This window comes from Mastigoproctus giganteus, chromosome 4 (assembly GCF_048544385.1).
Source record: "Mastigoproctus giganteus isolate SK-2022 chromosome 4, ASM4854438v1, whole genome shotgun sequence".
Taxonomy (NCBI): domain Eukaryota; kingdom Metazoa; phylum Arthropoda; class Arachnida; order Uropygi; family Thelyphonidae; genus Mastigoproctus; species Mastigoproctus giganteus.
The window spans coordinates 62,105,075-62,124,819 of NC_143578.1; the positions used below are offsets into that span (position 1 = coordinate 62,105,075).

Consider the following 19,745-nt stretch of genomic DNA (forward strand, 5'->3'; position numbering starts at 1 on the left):
TCAGGGCAGAGTGTTGAATTGGTGCAAGTCGCGCTAGCACGCTCTCCCTAGAAGAATCATACACCGGGGGCACTGTAATCAAGGCGAGATCTGATTAGGGCTCTATACAAATGAAGTAATGTGTACCGATCTGCACCCAATGATGTTGAAGAAATGACTCTGAGCATGTTCATTTTTTTCTGGCAAGATGTCCGTAGATGTTTAACGTGTTCCATGAAGTTCAATTTACTATGAACATCATTGGTGTGTGTGTGTGTGTGTGTGTGTGTGTGTGTTATGGAGGTTTAATAGTGCATAAGCTTCTGGGGTTATAGTGCACCTTACACCACTTGTTGGCACCATTTTACTGTTGTATGTGAAAATATTAATTTGGTACCAAATTAATCAATATTTTATCAAACTCCATTACTTTTCATAAATATGATGGGTATATACATTTGGCAAGAGATGCAGATGATCACATTCACACATAGACAGGTGGTGTATATATAAAAAAATAACTTCTTACTTGAGGAAGCACCAACAGCTAGAGCCTTAATAATATGGCCAACACATCTAATACCTCCATCTGCAATGACCGGAATACCAAATTTACTAGCATACTCTGCTACTTTGTAGACAGCAGTAGCTTGGGGTCGTCCAACAGCCATAACTGAAAAAAAAAATAATAATAATCATCAATGTTTTTATTTTTTTGAAAAAGAGGAAAAAAAATAAGCAGTTTCAAAAACAAAAAGAAATCCAATTTTTATCAATTAATGAAAAAACATTATCACTAATTTTAAGATTACCCTTCCCATTAGTGAACTTGAATTTTTTTAGATGGCCTATCATGTTTGACCGGATTTCTTGAATTGACTTGACGTTGTTGTTGTTAAGTTTAACTACACAAGGGCTACTAAGGCCAAATTGTGTCTGTTCATCGTTAATTGACAAAAAGCATATTGTTAGAGAGGTTAAATTATATGCTTTTGTACAAACCAATATGTTTTAGATATAGTAGTAGTGGCATGTGATGCAAGAAAGCAAATGTATGAGCTTATGCAGCATCAGCCAAAAAAAAAAAAAAAAAAAAAAATCACACCATTCCCTCCAAATGCCTGTCCAGTTCCTCCTTAAATTTATTCAACCTATCAACTTCCACAACGACAGATGGAAGTTTGTTCCAGCAATTAACCACCCGCTGGCTAAAGGCAAATTTCCGCACATCTAATCTACATCTGTCTTTTCTTAATTTGAATTTATGCCCCCTTAGGTTCGTAATCTGAACAAGTGGAAGGATCCCATCAGAATTCAGCGTGCTCAACCCATTCAAGGCCTTATACACCTCAATCAGATCACCGCGCAGGTGCCTAGTCTCCAGCCACTACAATTTGCAGAACTTAAGCCTCTCTTGGTAAGAGGATCCCTTCATTCCCCTCACCAATCTTGTTGCCCTTCTCTGTACACGCTCAAGTAAATCTACATCCTCCCTAAAATGAGGCCTCCAGACCTGTACGCAGTACTCAAGGCGTGGCCTGACCATTGCCTTATACAGAGGGATAATCACCTCCTTTTCCCTGCTAGCAAAATTCCTATATATCATTGACAAAACCCCATGACCTGCCCTGGCAGCCTGTCTGCATTGCTCAAAAAACTTCATATCTGACTGCACAATTACTCTCAGGTCTTTTTCATTTTCTACCACCTGTAGATATAATAAAAGTTCTTCAATATTTGCTTCATTTCCTAAGATGCGAGATAAATTAGGTGATATATTCAATGTAGAGAGTGACTGAAAAGTGTTTGACCGGATGGTTGAATGTAAGGGACAATCAACCAGAAAATGACGGACTGACAGGATGAGCACTGTTTTCTCCCAATAATAGGAAGAGATGAGTATGGTGAGTGTGTCCAATTCTGAGTCTTGCCAGTACCACTTCCTCTCATCTGTTTCGTCGGAAGCCAGACAGCCACAGCTTTGGATCTTCTTTTATCTGGTAAAGTTTATTGTTGGTGTCACTTTTCCAGGCCTGTGACCATTTACCGTAGCACGCTTTGCATATGACAGACTTAAAATCAGAGAAAGGAACCTGAGGATGTTGTGAGAGAGCGGGTTGAGGATGTTTAGCAAAGTCAGCACTTTCATTTCCCGGAATGCCTGAATGGCCAGGAATCCAGCAAAAACTGATTGAACACACTGCAAGCAAATGGCTGGGAACGAATCTGTTTCAATGTAGGATGACAAAAGGAGAAATTCTTCCTTATGGCAGAGACAGCACTAAGAGAATCTGTGTAAATTATTGCAGATGAGATGGAAAGCTCAATAATCTTACTAAGCGCTAACTTAATGGCATATAATTCAGCTGTGAAGACGCTGCAAGCAAGCGGTAGTGTGGCTGAACTTGTACATACAGGAAAAACTGCCACAGCACCTACCATACTCTCAGTTTTGGAACCATCCGTACAAATTTTACAGGCATGGTTGTTCATAGTAGCATGAGCTGAATGTAACTGTCTGATATTGCAGGGAGGTGTAATATTTTCCTCCCAATGGAGGATGTGTGTATCTTGAGAGACAGACACATATGTCCAAGGAGCAACGGGTGTAGTTGTCTTGGAAAATTTCATTTAAATTGACATTCCAAGTCTGAACAAGCTCTTTGATCCTGAGAGAGGCAGATCTATTTTCATTTGGCTTGCTCTCATAGAAGGCTTCCCAACGAGTATTATAGAGATATTCCCAACTTGGGTGCGATGGTAAACTCTGGATCTTAGCAGCATAGTGAAGCAGTAGTGTTTTTCTACGCAAGTGTAATGGGGGATCATGTGCTTCAATATATAGACTTTGGATCGGAAAAGTCCTGAAAGCTGCCAGCGCAGTCCTCAAAGCACTGCGATGGATCATATTTAGCCGTTTTAAAGTAGTGCTCCTGGCAGAGTCATACACTGGACAACCATAATCTAGTCGTGAACGGATTAAACTTCTATAAAGATGCAGCAAAGTACACCGATCAGCTCCCCATGACATAGATGAGACCGAACGAAGTATATTCAAATGCTTTAGACAAGAAGTTCTCAAATAAGTGATGTGTGCTTGGAAATTTTGTTTGCGGTCCAAGTAGTCCAAGAAATTTAATGGTATTAACAAGCGATATTGGAGTACTATTTATTTGTAGTTCAGGTTCGGGATGGAGAGCTTGTTTCTTGCAAAAGTGAGTGACAGTGCATTTCTTTTCTGATAGTTGGTAGCCATTCCGTGAAGTCCAGGATTCTATTTTGGTTATGGCAAGTTGGAGCTGCCATTCGATGGCATTCATACTTTGAGACTGACAGGAAATGGTAAGGTCATCTGCATACATATAAGTTTGAACAGTTTTTGGAATATCTTGTGTTATGCTCCTCACTCGGATTGAAAACAGTGTCGGACTAAGTACTGATCCCTGCGGGACTCCCTCTTCCTGAATGTGAGATGTAAGGAGTACGTTTTTGTATTGGACTTGAAAAGAGCGCAATTGCAGAAAATTTTCAATTATTTCCGGCAAATGACCACTAAGCCCCAGATGGTAAAGGTCCATAATAATACCATGCCACCATGTAGTATCAAATGCCTTTTCAAGATCTAAATTGACCATGACTAGATGTTGTTTCATGACAAAGGCATTGCGGATATGAGACTCGGCTTTAATGAGCACATCTAGGGTTGATCTATTTTTTCGAAAGCCATACTGGTGATCTGGATTGAGATTCTCTGACTCCAGGATGTAAGTGAGCCTAGTATGAACCATTCTTTCGAAAATTTTTCCAATGCAGCTCGTAAGAGATATTGGCCTGTGGTTTTCAACACAGGAAGGATTTTTTCCTGGTTTTGGTAAGGCGATAATGAACGAATGGCGCCATGAAGATGGACAGGCATTTTCAGAGAAGATCTGATTATAAAAAATTAATAGGGTTCTCAAGTCTTCTCCAAGTAAATGCTTTAGCATAATGTAACGAACTCCATCTGGACCTGCAGCGCTATTGGAAGATCTGTTTAATGATTCTTGAAGTTCTATTAACGTAAATGGTTGGTTGTACGGGAATGAGTGGCACGTGAAGAAGTTGATTTTATACTGTTCTGCACCTGCTTTGATGTTCTGAAAGGTGGACACATAGGTGGCAGGAGCTGAGATTTTTGAAAATGATTCTGCTACTGCATTTGCAACTTCTTCGGGAGTAGAAATGTCTTTCCTTTTCCAATGAAGTATCGGAGAGGGCAGCCAAGCAAATTTGCCATTTAATGCCTGTATTCTTTTCCAGATGACCCGTGTATCCGTGTCTTTGGTAATGGTGGAGGCAAAAGCAATCCATGAATCCCGTTTCGCTTTCCGCCTAACTTGTCTAGCTTTTGCTTTTAGTCTTTTAAAAGCAATTAGGTTACTAGTGGTGGGATACTTGCGGAAATTATTCTAAGCATGGTTTTTTTCCTGTTTGGCAATCAAACAATCTGTATTCCACCAGTGATTTCTGTGTTTTCGATATGGTGTGGATTTTGGAATAGAGGCCTTAGCTGCAGTCAGAATCTGATTGGTTATGTAAGTGTTTACATCATCAATATGTTGCCTTTGAACATAAAATCTGTCTAAGCATATTTGGGCAGAATAGCCACCCCAGTTTGCCTTTTTAAACTGCCAAGTGGATCGTTGATCGGGATTTGAAGTTACCTCTGTTTGTGGCGAGCAAATAATTGGAAACTGATCACTGTTAAAGGGATTGGTTAATACCAACCATGTCATGATTGGAAATATGGATGGTGAACAAATTGACAAGTCTATTGCAGAAGCAGATCCGGTTGCTAAGTGGATGTAGGTAGGAGATCCAGAATTTAATAAATTAAGATCATTATCATGCATGAATTCCTCCATCAATTTGTCTCTTCTATCCATTGTGACAGATCCCCACAATGGATGGTGTCCATTAAAGTCACCAAAAAGACAAATTGGAGTTGGGAGTTGTGCAATGAGATTGTCAAGTTCTGAAAGCAGAAGTGGTGCAGATGGTGGAATATAAATGGAAACAACGGTAAATGATGTACCAACTGCAATGCGAGCTGCCACAGGTTCTAGGCTAGTTCACAATTGGATCGGCCTGGATGGTATGTTAGCATTAACAAGAACAGCAACTCCTCCACGTGCAGGTGATTCTGAATTCCTATCTTGTCTGTAAATGGTATAACTTGAAAATTTTGGCAAAACTTGAGGTGACAAGAATGTTTCCTGTAAGATACACCTATGGGATTAAATTGAGCTATTAAATCTCTTAAGTCATCAGAATGATTGCTTAGTCCTCTGTAATTCCATTGTATGATCTTATGCATTATTTAGGTTTACCTGAGGATGATTCATCTGTTTTTTGTACGTGGGACATTTTTTCCGGTCCTTTTTTAAGAATGTGAGGAGTCCAGTATCCATGGTGTCATCTGCATGGAGTTCTAGAATGGGCTCATTATCTAGCAGCTCATCTACATCCATACTTTTGGAGGGAGATTCCGTTCTTTTAGAGACGGATTCAGATTTTAATTGTTCTTTTCCAACTGGAACCGATGGGGTATGAGTAGGAATGCTGATTGGAGTATTTTTGGCTTCGCTAGTTCTTTTTGGAGGATTAACTTTTTTTGAGGTTAAAAGTGTAGAAATGGTCGACATAACTTGTCTACGTGCCTCTGGAAAGGTGACTTTATTTTCAATTTTGTATTTTTGAATTTTCTTTCCTGTTATCCATAGCTCAAGTTTTGGAAAAGGCTGGATGGCTTCCTTTGCAGTTTGGACAAACAGGGATTTTGACTGAACAATCCGCTTGGGTGTGATCTTTAGAGCCGCAGATGGGACATATGGCTTCCCCTCGACAAGCCTCCTGGGAATGACCGTATTTCTAACATTTAAAGCAACGAACAGGAGTATGGTCGAATCCGGCAGTTTAAATATCCAGCTTTAATAGAGGATGGTAAGTCTGGAGTGCTAAAGGTCAGAATGATGGATCTTGTTGGAGTAAGATTTCCATCTTTTTTAGTCATAATCTGTTTCACGTTTGTAACTTTTTGACTACTCAGTTCTTGAAGTAGCTCTTCTTCGGAGACTGTAATTAGGTCCCACTCACTGATCACATCCTTTGATGAATTTAAGGTTCTGTGTGGAGTAACTGATATTGTGAGCCCACAAAATGATGTTGTATTTAAGAGCCACTCAGAATGTTTTGCGGTGGCTGTTTCAATGAGGAGATCTCCGAATTGTAGTCTTTTCACCATTTTTGGTGATCCAGTAATTGATTCCAAATATTTTTGAATCAAGAATGGTGATAATTTGCCCACAGTTGGGAAGATAAAGAATGAATCACCAAGAAATTTGGTAATTCATCATGGCATTGAGCTTCCCTTCTAAGCCTTTCGGGCTGGTTGGTGTCATGGTCGCTGTCAGGAAGTTCTGACCTTGAGCTTGATGGCTCTAAAGGTGGATAACTGCTCGTATCCATGTTAGCTCATTTTGGCCAGGGGTTTATTTTTACTGCCCAGGTTACCGGCCCAGCCATGAGGAGGCAGGAGCAGTGCCGCTTGTGGCCAAGTGTATAAGTTAGTACAGTTAGTAAGATGAATTGAATTAAAGTAAAAGGTACTTGCCTTCTTCTGGGCTCTTTTCTTAGTGCTTTTAAGAAAGTAGAGCTACTTAAAGGAAAAGTTTAATAAGCAAGGGAGAAAACAAAAGAGAACCTAGTCGCTTAGAGAAAAATGTTCTTCGATCACACGAGAATCACTTGGCACCCAGGACCAATTGACTCGAAGTAGGCAGGTTGCATGCCAGTTTAATACTCCTAGTATACTGATGAAAGCTTATCACTACTTTCAATCTAATCACTGCTTCAATATAAGATCAGAAAACATTTTGTATTAATGAGCCTACACATGGCATAGGTTCTAGCAGAATAAGCTTGATTGTTACATTACACTATTTTTCTTGTAATGCAGCTACCAGTGATGTAGCTAAAAGTGCATTCTGTGACTAGAACATGTTCTGTGAAGTTAAGCTCTAATGACTGCATTCTAGAAGATGTCACATCTTGCTATCATTTTCTCAAACTATTTGCAAGCATATCCAGCACAATAGATAGTAATATTGTCATCCTGAGTCTCCAACTCTTGTTGACAGCAATTGAAGGAAACACTTTCACATTCTGGTTCCCCTTCATTATACTGAGGCATTTTGTCTGTCATGCAAAATAATTTGGGGTTCCGCAATATTAGAGCACTTTCTACAACAAAATTCCATCATGATTTGCACTGTTCAGAATACACAATTGAAAAGGAGCTATTGTCTTATGGGTGGGGGGTGTCATTATCTGTGTGTAGAAGCATGCACTGTGATTAAGAATGCTGCATCTCCTGCTTAATTTTTTCACTGCTACATAGTGCATACCAAGTAATTTGTAAGGCTTTTTATCATTTATAATTATGCCAAAAACAAAGAATAAAAGAATAAAAATTTAAAAAAAAAAAAAAAAAATTTAATGGAGTAATAAAATAATTGAATGCTTTAATTAACATAAATACTAACATAAAAAATATTTTAATTGTAAAAAAAAAATGTTATTTAATGACAAATGCTTACATTAGTAATAGTCCAATATTATCTCCTTCTGCAACCATACACTTGTTCCACTGTATTTGCCACTGATCAAAATATGTTTGGCAGTCTTCTTTTGTGAATGCTTTTAGGTGGCCTGTTATGTTTGATGGTGCATAAGCTGCTTTGGCTATAATGCACCTATTCAGTTATTATATGGATATATGAGAAATTTTTGCAATGTTAGAAAAGACTGAAATCAGAAATGATTAAAGACTCCAATTTGCTTCAGAAATTTGAAAAATTCAGGAATATTTGCATTGTCACCAATGACATTCTCTAGAGTTATTGGTTTCCGAAGGTTAACCAATGATAGCAGGGTTGTATTTATTTCTTGTTTATAGTATGGGCATTCAATGAGAATGTTTAACAGTCAGATTTACAGAACAATGTGGACACTGGGGTGGATCATCTCCTGTAAGTAAATGAAGGCAAGTTAAATGAGTATGACCTATTCTTGCTCTTGAAAGGGCTATTTCTTCTCTTCTTGATGTACGGATACCGGAATGCCAAATTTTAGGATCCTGTTTAAATTGAAAAAGTTTATTATTTGTTTGGGAATGCCAGAGTGCTGTCCATTCTGTTAGACATGCACCATGAATGATTTGTGGATAGTCTGATGCTGGAACAGGGACATTTGTTAAATCTAAGGTAGTTGGATTTTTGGCAGCTTTGTCGGCCAGTTCATTACCAGAAATTCCGGAATGTGCCGGAATCCAGCAGATGGTGACCAGTTTGTGGCACTCTTCAATCTGCAGTAATAATCTTCTACTTTCATTTAGAACAGGGTGAACTTTATCTGAGGAGTTACATAATGCCATAATTGAGCTGAGGGAATCAGTGTAAATAACAAATTTTAATGAAGAGTCAGAACAGACCTTTTCTAAGGCTAGTTTAATTGCATATAATTCTGCTGAGAAGATACTGAATTCAAGTGGAAGGGATGCTGAAAAAGTGGTGTTTGGAAACACTGTGGCTGCTCCAATGTTTGAGTTGGATTTAGAGCCATCCACATAAATTGGGGAAAAATCAATATATCTATGCGTGTTAACTGCATGAAGTTGTCTGGTATTTGATGCTTGTAGAATTATTCTTTCCCCACTGGCAGAGGTAAATGTCACAAGTGAACAAAGTGTTATTGTGTCTTTGGCCACATTTAGGAGATGTAATCTGTCACATCATCAACAGGCTGGAGACGGATTTTTTCCTCATCAAAGGATATTGATGACTGGAATTTTGTCCAGTTTGCTTGGACAAATTTCCATTTCCTGCAGGGTTGAGTTAGAGGAGTCTGTGCTATTAATATGTTGATACAATTGGGAAGTGATCACTGCCCATAGGATCATTAACAACATACCAATCTATGGACTGGGCCAGTACTTGAGAACAAATGGGAAGAACTATTGCTGAGGTTTGTCCAGTTGGGAGCTGAATGCGAGTGTGCGTGCCAGTATTGAGTAAGATGAGATTTAGTGCCTCTGAAAAGCTTTCAATGAGTTGACCCCGTCTATCTAATTTAAAAGAGCTCCATAAGGGGTTGTGCCCACTAAAGTCCCCTAATATACAGAGAGGTGGAGGTATCTGTATAAAGAGGTCTTCGAGATCTTTTAAACAGTAAGTATGGTTTGGTTGTAAATAGATTGAAACTAGTGTTATTGAAATATGGAAAGTTATACGAGCAGCAACAGCTTCTATTTCAGTTTGAAGTGGAATATGTTTAGTTGGGATTTTTGAATTTATTAGGATTGCCACACCACCATGGGCAGCATTAGCTGTATTACGATCTCTTTGATAAATGCAATCGTTCTTTATCGAAAGAGAAATTTGCAAGGTTAGGTAAGTTTCCTGAAGATAAAGAGCAACTGGAGTATATCGGTTAATTAGATCATGGATGTCATCTGTGTTGGAACGAAAACCTCTGCAGTTCCATTGTAAAATACAAGGCATTATTTGTGTTTAATTGATGGAGCTGTACCTGACTGGTTTTTGAAGGTGACTGGCTTATTAAGTTCCAGTTTTTGTTTATCTTTTTTGAAGAAAACTGGCCGGCCAATGTCCATTTCTTCTTCAGCATAGATTTCTAAAACAGGATCTTCCTGTATTGATGTGCCATCTGTGTCCTGGATATTTTTAATTGCATTTGAGTTTGTAATATGGGATGTGGTAGCAATCTTTGATGGAGGAGATGCCGCAGGTATTGTCAGAGGAGTATTATTTGCCTGATCTAAGAGTTTGGGTTGTTGCTTACCTATACTTGATTGTTGTTCAGAGAGGATATTTCTAGCCCAATCAGAAATTGATTTATTAGTGGGAACTGATATTGGCTTGGTGGAGACTGTTTGATCTTTTTACGGCATTGGCATAGGTTATATTTTTGTTTATAGGAGGTACAACTAGTTTTCTCGCTTCTTGGTAACTTACTTTGTTCTCAACCTTGTATTTTACTATTGTTTTCTCAGTTTTCCATTTTTCACATGTCTTGGAATATGCAGGATGATCACCTTTGCAATTTGAACAGGTCATTTTTTTGGTCGTACAGTCACTTTGTATGTGATCTGAGGACCCACAGTTAGGGCAGACAGGAACTCCTCTGCATACAGTTTGTGAGTGACCATACTTTTGGCATTTGTAGCATTGTAAAGGATTGGGAATGTAGGGGCGAATGCAGCAAAATAAATAACCTGCTTTTACAGAGGAGGGCAAGTTGGATGTATTGAAGGTGAGAATAATATTTCTGGTTAGTATAAGTTGATTATCTTTTTTAGTCATTATACGTTTTGCTTGAATTACATTTTGTCCCTGCAGTTCTTGGGTTATCTCCTCCTCTGTGACATGTAAAAGGTCCCAATTGGATATTACACCCTTAGATGAATTTAGGGTTGCATGAGGAGATATTTTTACTGGAATGCCAGCAAAGTTTGCAAGATGTAAAAGCTTCTCTGAAAGCCTGTGGTTCGTAGTTTCCACTAATGTCTCCTGATTTGAAGTCTTTTAACAGTCTTAGGAGATCCAGCAATACCTTCCAGATGTTTTTGTATAACAAAGGGAGACAGTTTGCTCATAGGCTGCCCAGTGAGCGAGTGGAAAATTAAAAATGATGGGCAGGTTTGCTCCATCTGATTGGTCTTCTGTCTCTTTGGATTGGCATTATCTAGGTCATGATTGGTGTCGTAGTCATTGTAAGTTTCAGGTCTGAGCTCCTAGGCTCTAAGGGCAAATAAGAATTTTTATCCACGACGGCTGCTTTTGGCCCTTGGGGTTTGTCTTTACCACCCAGGTTACCGGCCCCGCCACGGAGCGGCAGGAGCAGTGCCTCTCCGTGGCGGGGGTTTCATATCTCTCATTAACACAACTAACAGCTGCTTGGTCACCTCATGACCAAGCAGCTGTTAGTTGTGTTAATGAGAGATATGAAAAGAAACAGAAAGGTGTCTTTCCTTTCCTTTCTGGGCCTTCCTATAGTGTTCAAAGAGCTACTCGAGTAGTTTGTTTGTTTGTTTGTTAGGTTTTATTGGCGCATTAGCAACAAAGGCTATAATGCGCCAAAACTAGATGATATTTAAAAATTTTAATTTTACTGACCTAATCATTAAGGTCACCAAGTCAAGGTATAAAATAACAACGGCATAAAATGTAAAAATGATAAATCAATAAAGAAATTACATCAACAAATAAATTTTAAATACAAGTAAAAACCTTTATTGATTTAAAATAGTTAAAAACAGCAGACACATTGTCATTGTCGGATAAAATCTGACTGAGTGTATAAGGCTCAGTCAGTTGGTTAAAAGCGGTAAAACGGATATTGCTAAAATCTGGACAGTCAATTAAAATGTGTCTAATTGATAAAATTGTGCCACAAGACTCACACATAGGAGGGTCATCAGCCCTCAGCAAAAAAGAATGTGTCAAATGACTATGTCCTATGCGGGTCAGGGAAAGAACAACTTCCTCCTTACGATTCCTGCGCAGACTAGACTGCCATGGTTCAATTACAGGCTTTATTTGATATAATTTATTCGCAGTCTGTCTATTCCACGAATGCTGCCATTGGGAATGTATTTTCTCGTGTATTATTGGCCTGTAGTCTGTATAGGGGACTGACAGGCAGCGATTATTATTGAGAATTGCTGATTTGGCTGCGGTGTCAGCCAAATCGTTTCCCATAATCCCAATGTGGCTGGGAATCCAGCAGAACCTGATATCATATTCACATTCATGGAGAAAGTGAATCTTCTGCTGAATGCTAGACAGAACTGGATGAGAATTATATCTCACAGTTATTAAAGCCTGTAACACGCTGAGAGAGTCAGAATATAAAATGAACCGTTGGTATTGGCATTTACTGATGTGATCCACAACTAACTTTATAGCGTGCAGCTCTGCAGTAAATATGCTGCATTCAGAGGGAATCTGCTCCGATGTAGCGCCGTCTGTAAAGACAGCAGCAGATCCCACATATGATTCCGACTTCGAACCGTCTGTGTAAAGTGGCACGTAGTCAGAATGTTCAGCTTGGTGTGCTGAATAAAGCTGCAGGTAGACTGATGATGGAGTGTCCAACTTTGTCCAATTTCTAAGGGATAAATCACATGCCGGGACATGAGCATGCCAGGGTGGAAGGGGTTGCTTTGGTGTTTGGGCAACCTTGCCTACCTTGATATTAAGTTCTTTGAGTAGCTCTTGGAGACGAATACCAAAAGGACGATTGGCAGTCTTACGGGTATTGTACAAATTTTCCCATCATGGCTCAAAAACGAATGGCCACGTTGGATGGTCTGGCAGGGATTTCAGTTTTAAAGCGTACTTTAAAGACAACTGCTTACGTCGAAGCGATAACGGTGGTTCGTTTGCTTCGACGTATAAACTCTGGACAGGAGATGTTCGAAATGCTCCAGTAGCGATACGTAGAGCCTGATGATGGACAGGGTCCAGCAATCGAAGGGCACTGTCTCTGGCTCAAGAATATACTTGGGACCCATAATCTAATTTGGATCGCACAAGTGCAGGGTAAAGCCGTAGAAGGGTGCATCGGTCTGCACCCCAAGATGTAGAGGAGAGCGAGCGAAGAATATTAAGGCCTCTCGTGCACTTTGTGCGGAGTTGACGGATATGATCCAGAAAGGTCAGTTTTTTATCGAATATGAGTCCCAAGAATTTTGTGTTCGCTGCTACTGGAATAGCATTTTGTCCGAGCCTTAATTCAGGTTCAGGATGAAGATTACCCTTGCGACAAAAGTGTACGCAAACGGTCTTCTCCGGCGAGAATCTGAAGCCATTAGCAAGTGCCCAGGAATTCAGACTATCAATGGCTTTCTGCAGTTGTCTTTCAATAACCCTCATGTTGCACGACTGACAAAAAATGCTAAAGTCATCAACATAGAGGGCACTGTTTACAGTTGGAGGAAGTTGTTCTGTGATGGAATTTATTTTGATGGCGAAAAGCGTGACACTTAACACTGATCCTTGTGGTACTCCCTCCTCTTGGCTGAAGGAACGAGAGAGTGAGGATCCCACACGAACTTGGAAAGATTGATTGACTAAAAAGTTTTGAATAAAAAAGGGGAGATGCCCTCTAAGTCCTAGGCTATGTAAATCTTTTAAGATGCCAAATTTCCAAGTTGTGTCATACGCTTTCTCCATGTCAAAGAACACTGACACAAAGTGTTCGCGTTTTAGGAAAGCATCCCGGATGGATGTTTCCAGTCTAATAAGATGGTCCAAAGTGGAGCGGTTCCTTCGGAAGCCGCAATGGATGTTGGAGAGAAGGTCATTTGATTCTAAATACCAGATTAAACGAGAATTAACCATTCTCTCCAGGATTTTGCACAAACAGCTAGTCAGAGCAATAGGACGATAGTTTCTGGTGACTTTTGGATCCTTTCCTGGCTTAGCAAAGGCAAGAACGGTTGACTTGCGCCAGGAACCGGAAACTGCCATTCTATAAAGATTCTGTTATATAGAAGGAGCAGATAATCCGAAGATTTTGTTGAAAGATGCTTAACCATTTCATAATGGATGTCATCTGGTCCAACAGCACTTGCTTTGGAAAGAGTGAGGGCTCTTTTCAGTTCCTGTATAGTAAATGCCTCGTTGTAGGGATAGACGCTCTTAGACTTAAAATTAAGTGCCTGTTTTTCCAGTTTACGTTTCAGGACCAGGAACTCTGTGGAATACGAAGATGTTGCAGAGATGTTAGAAAATGTTTCCCCAAGAGAATTGGCTATTGCAGTTGGATCTGCAATAGTGCATCCATTATAACCTAGGATTGAAGAAGGGTGGGATGTATATTTTCCCTTCATTTTCCGGATTTTATCCCAGACTACCTTAGAGTTGGTAGACTGGTTAATAGATGATGTAAAACGGATCCACGATTCCTTTTGACTCTGATGGCGAATGTAGCGTGCTTTGGCTCGTGCACGCTTGAAGGCTATTAGATTAACAGTGGTAGGATATCGGCGGAATATCCCCCATGCTTTGTTTTGAGCCTTTTTTGCTGCTGTGCATTGTGAATTCCACCAAGGTTTGGGAAATGGTGGAAACCGGGCAGATGTTTTTGGAACAGCATTCGCAGCTGCTTGGACGATAGTTTCTGTGATGTACGTTACTGCATCATTGATAGGCTCCTGACTGACGGTACTGAGGTCGAAATTTTCCTGATGTTGAAAGGCAGACCAGTCAGCCTGATCAATCTTCCACCGTGGTAACCTGAAAGGAAGACACGGTCTCGCACTGTATAACGAGGTTATCAGAGGGAAGTGATCACTTCCGTATGGGTTCTCCTCCACTTCCCAAGTGAGTGAAGGGAGTAGAGAAGGGGAGCAGATAGAGAGATCAATGGCAGAAAACGTACGGGTAGGCATGTGGAAGGAGGTATTTGTCCAGTATTTAGAAGAGAAAGGTCATTGTCATTTAGCATATGCTCTATGACTCGTCCCCTTCCATTGATGTTAGCACTACCCCACAGGTAAGTCTTTAGGTAAGTCTCCTGCAAGCAAAAGCAAACTGGCTCGTGCTTTTGCAGGAGGGCCTTGATGTCATCAGTATTTCGCCGGAATCCACGACAATTCCACTGTAGGAATTTAGCCATTATTTTGGCTTGGTGGGTCCATCAGGCGGCTTCCGAGGTGCTGAGGGCTTACTTTTATCAGTCTTGGGTTTATCTTTTTTGGGGAAGAATGGACGCTGTCCCGTGTCCATTTCTTCCTCCGCAAAGAGTTCCAAGACTGAATCTTCATCTACCTCCTTCTGCTCGACATCCATGTTTTCTTGGGTACTAGGGGGGACTTCCCCTTTCTTATTCTTTTCTTTCATAATTACCTTTGTTACTTGTGGAGCATTAGGAGGTACTGATACAGGAGTGGCAGCTGATTGGTTTTTCTGTGCAGGTTTTTGAGAACTTAAGAGATAACGCGCGATGGGAGTGAAAGACTCCTTTGGAGGAATGGTCATGTCCGTCTGAGTTCCGACGGAACATCTCCCTGCTACCTTCTGGGCGTAGGTAGGTTTGTTGATATTCAGAGGTTTCACCGATTTACTTCCCCCTGGTATGATATATTTAGCTCTACCTTCGGCCGTTGAATTTCTTTTTCTTCTTTCCACCTCTGGCATGCTCGTGAGTAGGCCGGGTGTTCTCCCTCACAGTTAATACAGGTGGGTTTTGCGGCTGAACATGCTGTTGTTTCGTGGTCCTTTGCACCGCATCGAGCGCATGCAAGGACTCCATGGCAGGCCATTTGAGAATGTCCATACTTCTGGCATTTAAAACACTGTAAAGTGTTCGGAACGTATGGACGCACTGAACAATTGATGTATCCAGCTTTAATCTCATCAGGAGGTTTAGGAGAGTTAAAAGTCAGGATAACGCTCCTGGTTTTAACAAGTTTTCCATCCCTTCGCGCGGTAATTCTCTTGATGGCAATAACTCCCTGTGGTTTTAATTACGAGCAGATTTCCTCCTCGGTTACGTCGAGAAAGTCCCACTCCGAAATGACACCTCTCGATGAATTGAGTGTTCTGTGTGGTGTCACTGTTATAGGTATTCCTCCGATTGATGTTGTTCGGAGTAGATGTTCTGATTGCCTGTCATTTTTAGTTTCAATTAAAAGGTCTCCAGAACGAAGCCTCTTAACTGATTTGGGTGAGCATGCTAACCCATCTAACCCTTTTTGAATAAAAAAGGGCGACATTTTACCAATCGGTGTTTCATTGGTAGAATGCATAATTAAGAACCTTGGGACAGGCCCTGATGGTAATTCGGTTCGCTGCCTCTTTTTAGCAATACTGCTATCTGTATCTTTCTCATTGATTTTGGATAGGGACCGGGTTGGGGCCCCTGAAGAAATACGTTTATCAGGATTCATAGAAATTTTATTTGGTTCAGTGCCCGGGATCCCCACCCACCACGGAGCCCAAAGGGACCCCCCACTACCCGGCAAGCAATAAATGCGCTCGGGAGTGGGACGCCAGGGCTACCCAGACACCATACACGCACCGCCGCCAGCCTGAATCCTGTCCCTCGGACCATGAGGGTAGGGGCATGGCATTGACACTGTTGACCCTCGCAGGCGAGCCTACTAGCCGATGGATCCTAGCCGGGCCTTCCAGGACCTCCCGTCTTGTCGAAGCAGGGGCCAAAGTGGTGTATTGAAGCTGGGTTTGGGTTTGGTTTTGGTTTTATTGCCGCATTAGCTTCTATGGCTATAATGCGCCCAGACCATGTTATTTATAAAAAAGTTTAAATGTTCAGTGACCTAATTAGTTAGGTCACTATGTCCAAAGGTATAACAAATATACAAAGGAAAAATGTAAATTTTATATTCGATTAAAAATCTTTATTGATTTTAAAAAGCTAAAAACAGCAGACACATTGTCATTGTCGGATAAAATCTGACTGAGTGTATACGGCTCAGTCAGATAATTAAAAGCGGTGTAACGGATATTTCTAAAATCTGGACAATCAATTAAAATGTGTCTCATGGATAAAACTGTGCCACAGTTCTCGCACATAGGACAGTCATCTGCCCTCAGCAGAAAAGAATGTGTAAGATGACCGTGTCCTATGCGGAGACGAGCTAGAAGAACTTCCTCCTTACGATTCCTGCGCAGACTAGACTACCACGGTTCAATTACAGGCTTTATACCATATAATTTATTCCCAGTCTGTCTATTCCACAAGTCCTGCCATTGGGAATATATCTTTTGGTGGATTATTTGCCTGTAGTCTGTATAGGGGACTAACAGGCAGCGGTTATTATTGGGAGTTGCTGATTTGGCTGCGGCGTCAGCCAAATCATTTCCCCTAATCCCAATGTGGCTGGGAATCCAGCAGAAGCGGATGTCATATTCACGTTCATGGAGAACGTGAATCTTCTGCTGAATGCTAGACAGAACTGGATGAGGATTATACCTCACAGATATTAAAGCCTGTAACATGCTAAGAGAGTCGGAATATAAAATGAACCATTGGTATTGGCATTTACTAATATGATCCAAGGCTAACTCTACAGCGTGCAGCTCTGCAGTAAATATGCTGCATTCAGAGGGAATCTGCTCTGATATAGTCCTGTCTGTAAAGACAGCAGCAGATCCCATATATGATTCCGACTTCGAACCGTCTGTGTAGACTGGCGCGAAGTCGGAATATTCAGTTCGGTGTGCTGAATAAAGCTGCAGGTAGACACATGATGGGGTGTCCGACTTTGCCCAGTTTCTAAGCGACAAGTCGCCTGCTGGGACACGAGTATGCCAGGGTGGAAAGGGTTGCTTTGATGTTTGGGCAACCTTGTCTACCTTGATATTAAGTTCATTGAGTAGCCCTTGGAGACAAATACCAAAAGGACGATTGGCAGTCTTACGGGTATTGTACAAGTTTTCCCATCGTGTCTCAAAAACGAAGGGCCACGTAGGATGGTCTGGCAGGGATTTCAGTTTTCAAGCGTACTTTAAAGACAGCTGCTTACGTCGAAACAATAATGGTGGTTCGTTTGCTTCGATGTATAAACTCTGGACAGGAGATGTTCGAAATGCTCCAGTAGCGATACATATAGCCTGATGATGGACAGGATCCAGCCATCGAAGTACACTGTCTCTGGCTGAAGAATATACTTGGGACCCATAATCTAATTTGGATCGCACAAGTGCACGGTAAAGCCGTAGAAGGTAGAAGGTTCGCTCTCCTCCTTAACTTGGGGTGCATCAGTCTGCACCCCAAGTTAAGGAGGAGAGCGAACGGAGCATATTGAGGGCTCTTGTGCACTTTGTGCGGAGTTGACGAATATGATCCAAAAAGGTCAATTTTTTATCGAATATGAGTCCCAAGAATTTTGTGTTCGCTGCTACTGGAATAGCATTTTGTCCGAGCCTTAATTCAGGTTCAGGATGAAGATTACCCTTGCGACAAAAGTGTACGCAAACGGTCTTCTCCGGCGAGAACCTGAAGCCATTAGCAAGTGCCCAGGAATTCAGACTATCAATGGCTTTCTGCAGTTGTCTTTCAATAACCCTCATGTTGCACGACTGGCAAAAAATGCTAAAGTCATCAACATAGAGGGCACTGTTTACAGTTGGAGGAAGTTGTTCTGTGATGTAATTTATTTTTATGGCAAAAAGCGTGACACTTAATACTGATCCTTGTGGTACTCCCTCCTCTTGGCTAAAGGAGCGAGAGAGTGAGGATCCCACACGAACTTGGAACGATCGATTGGCTAAAAAGTTTTGAATAAAAAAGGGCAGATGGCCTCTTAGGCCTAGGCTATGTAAGTCTTTTAAAATGCCAAATCTCCAAGTTGTGTCATACGCTTTCTCCATGTCAAAGAACACCGACACCAAGTGTTCGTGTTTTAGGAAAGCATCCCGGATGGATGCTTCCATTCTAATAAGATGGTCCAAAGTGGACAGGTTCCTTCGGAAGCCGCACTGGATGCTGGAGAGAAGGTCATTTGATTCTAAATACCATATTAAACGAGAATTGACCATTCTCTCCAGGATTTTGCACAGACAGCTAGTCAGAGCAATAGGACGATAGTTGGTGGTGACTTTTGGATCCTTTCCTGGCTTAGGGAAGGCAAGAACGATTGCCTTTCGCCAGGAGTCCGGAAACTGCCCTTCAGTAAAGATTCTGTTATACAGAAGGAGCAGACAATCCATAGATTTTGGTGAAAGATGTTTAATCATTTCATAATGGATGCCATCTGGTCCAACAGCACTTGCTTTGGAAAGAGTGAGGGCTCTTTTCAGTTCCTCTATAGTGAACGCCCCGTTGTAGGGATAGAGGCCCTTGGTCTTAAAATTAAGTGCTTGTTTTTCCAGTTTATGTTTCAGTACCAGGAACTCTGGGGAGTACGAGGATGTTAAGGAGATGTTAGAGAATGTTTCCCCAAGAGCATTGGCTATTGCAGTTGGATCTGCAATAGCGCATCCATTATAATCTAGGACTGAAGAAGGGTGGGATGTATATTTCCCCTCCATTTTCCGGATTTTATCCCAGACTACCTTAGAGTTGGTAGACTGGTTAATAGATGATGTAAAACGGATCCACGATTCCTTTTGACTCTGACGACGGATGTAGCGTGCTTTGGCTCGTGCACGTTTGAAGGCTATAAGGTTGTTCGTGGTAGGATATCGGCGAAATATCCCCCACGCTTTGTTTTGAGCCTTTTTTGCTGCTGTGCATTGTGAATTCCACCAAGGTTTGGGAAATGGTGGAAACCGGGCTGATGTTTTTGGGACAGCATTAGCAGCTGCTTGGACGATGATTTCTGTGATGTACTTAACTGCATCATTGATAGGCTCTTGACTGACTGACTGTGCTAAGATCAAAATTTGCCTGATGTTGGAAGGCAGTCCAGTCAGCCTGATCAATCTTCCACCGTGGTAACCTGAATGGAAGACATGGTCTGCCACTGTGTATCAAGGTTATCACAGGGAAGTGATCGCTTCCATATGGATTCTCCTCCCCTTCCCAAGTGAGTGAAGGGAGTAGAGAAGGGGAGCAGATAGAGAGATCAATGGCAGAAAAAGTACGGGTAGGCATGTGGAAGAAGGTGTTTGTTCCAGTATTTAGAAGGGAAAGGTCATTGTCATTGAGCATACGCTCTATGACTCGTCCCCTTC

General features: G+C 41.2%; 1 protein-coding gene across 1 annotated transcript in view; it reads right to left on the bottom strand.

The window, feature by feature from the left end:
- Positions 1–19,745, bottom strand: part of LOC150086779 (inosine-5'-monophosphate dehydrogenase 1a-like) — a 199,643-nt gene that overhangs the window by 40,967 nt on the left and 138,931 nt on the right. Inside the window, exon 11 of the mRNA XM_090371573.1 lies at positions 509–652. Coding sequence (XP_090227699.1) covers positions 509–652 — 144 coding nt within the window. The remainder of the gene's footprint in view (positions 1–508; positions 653–19,745) is intronic.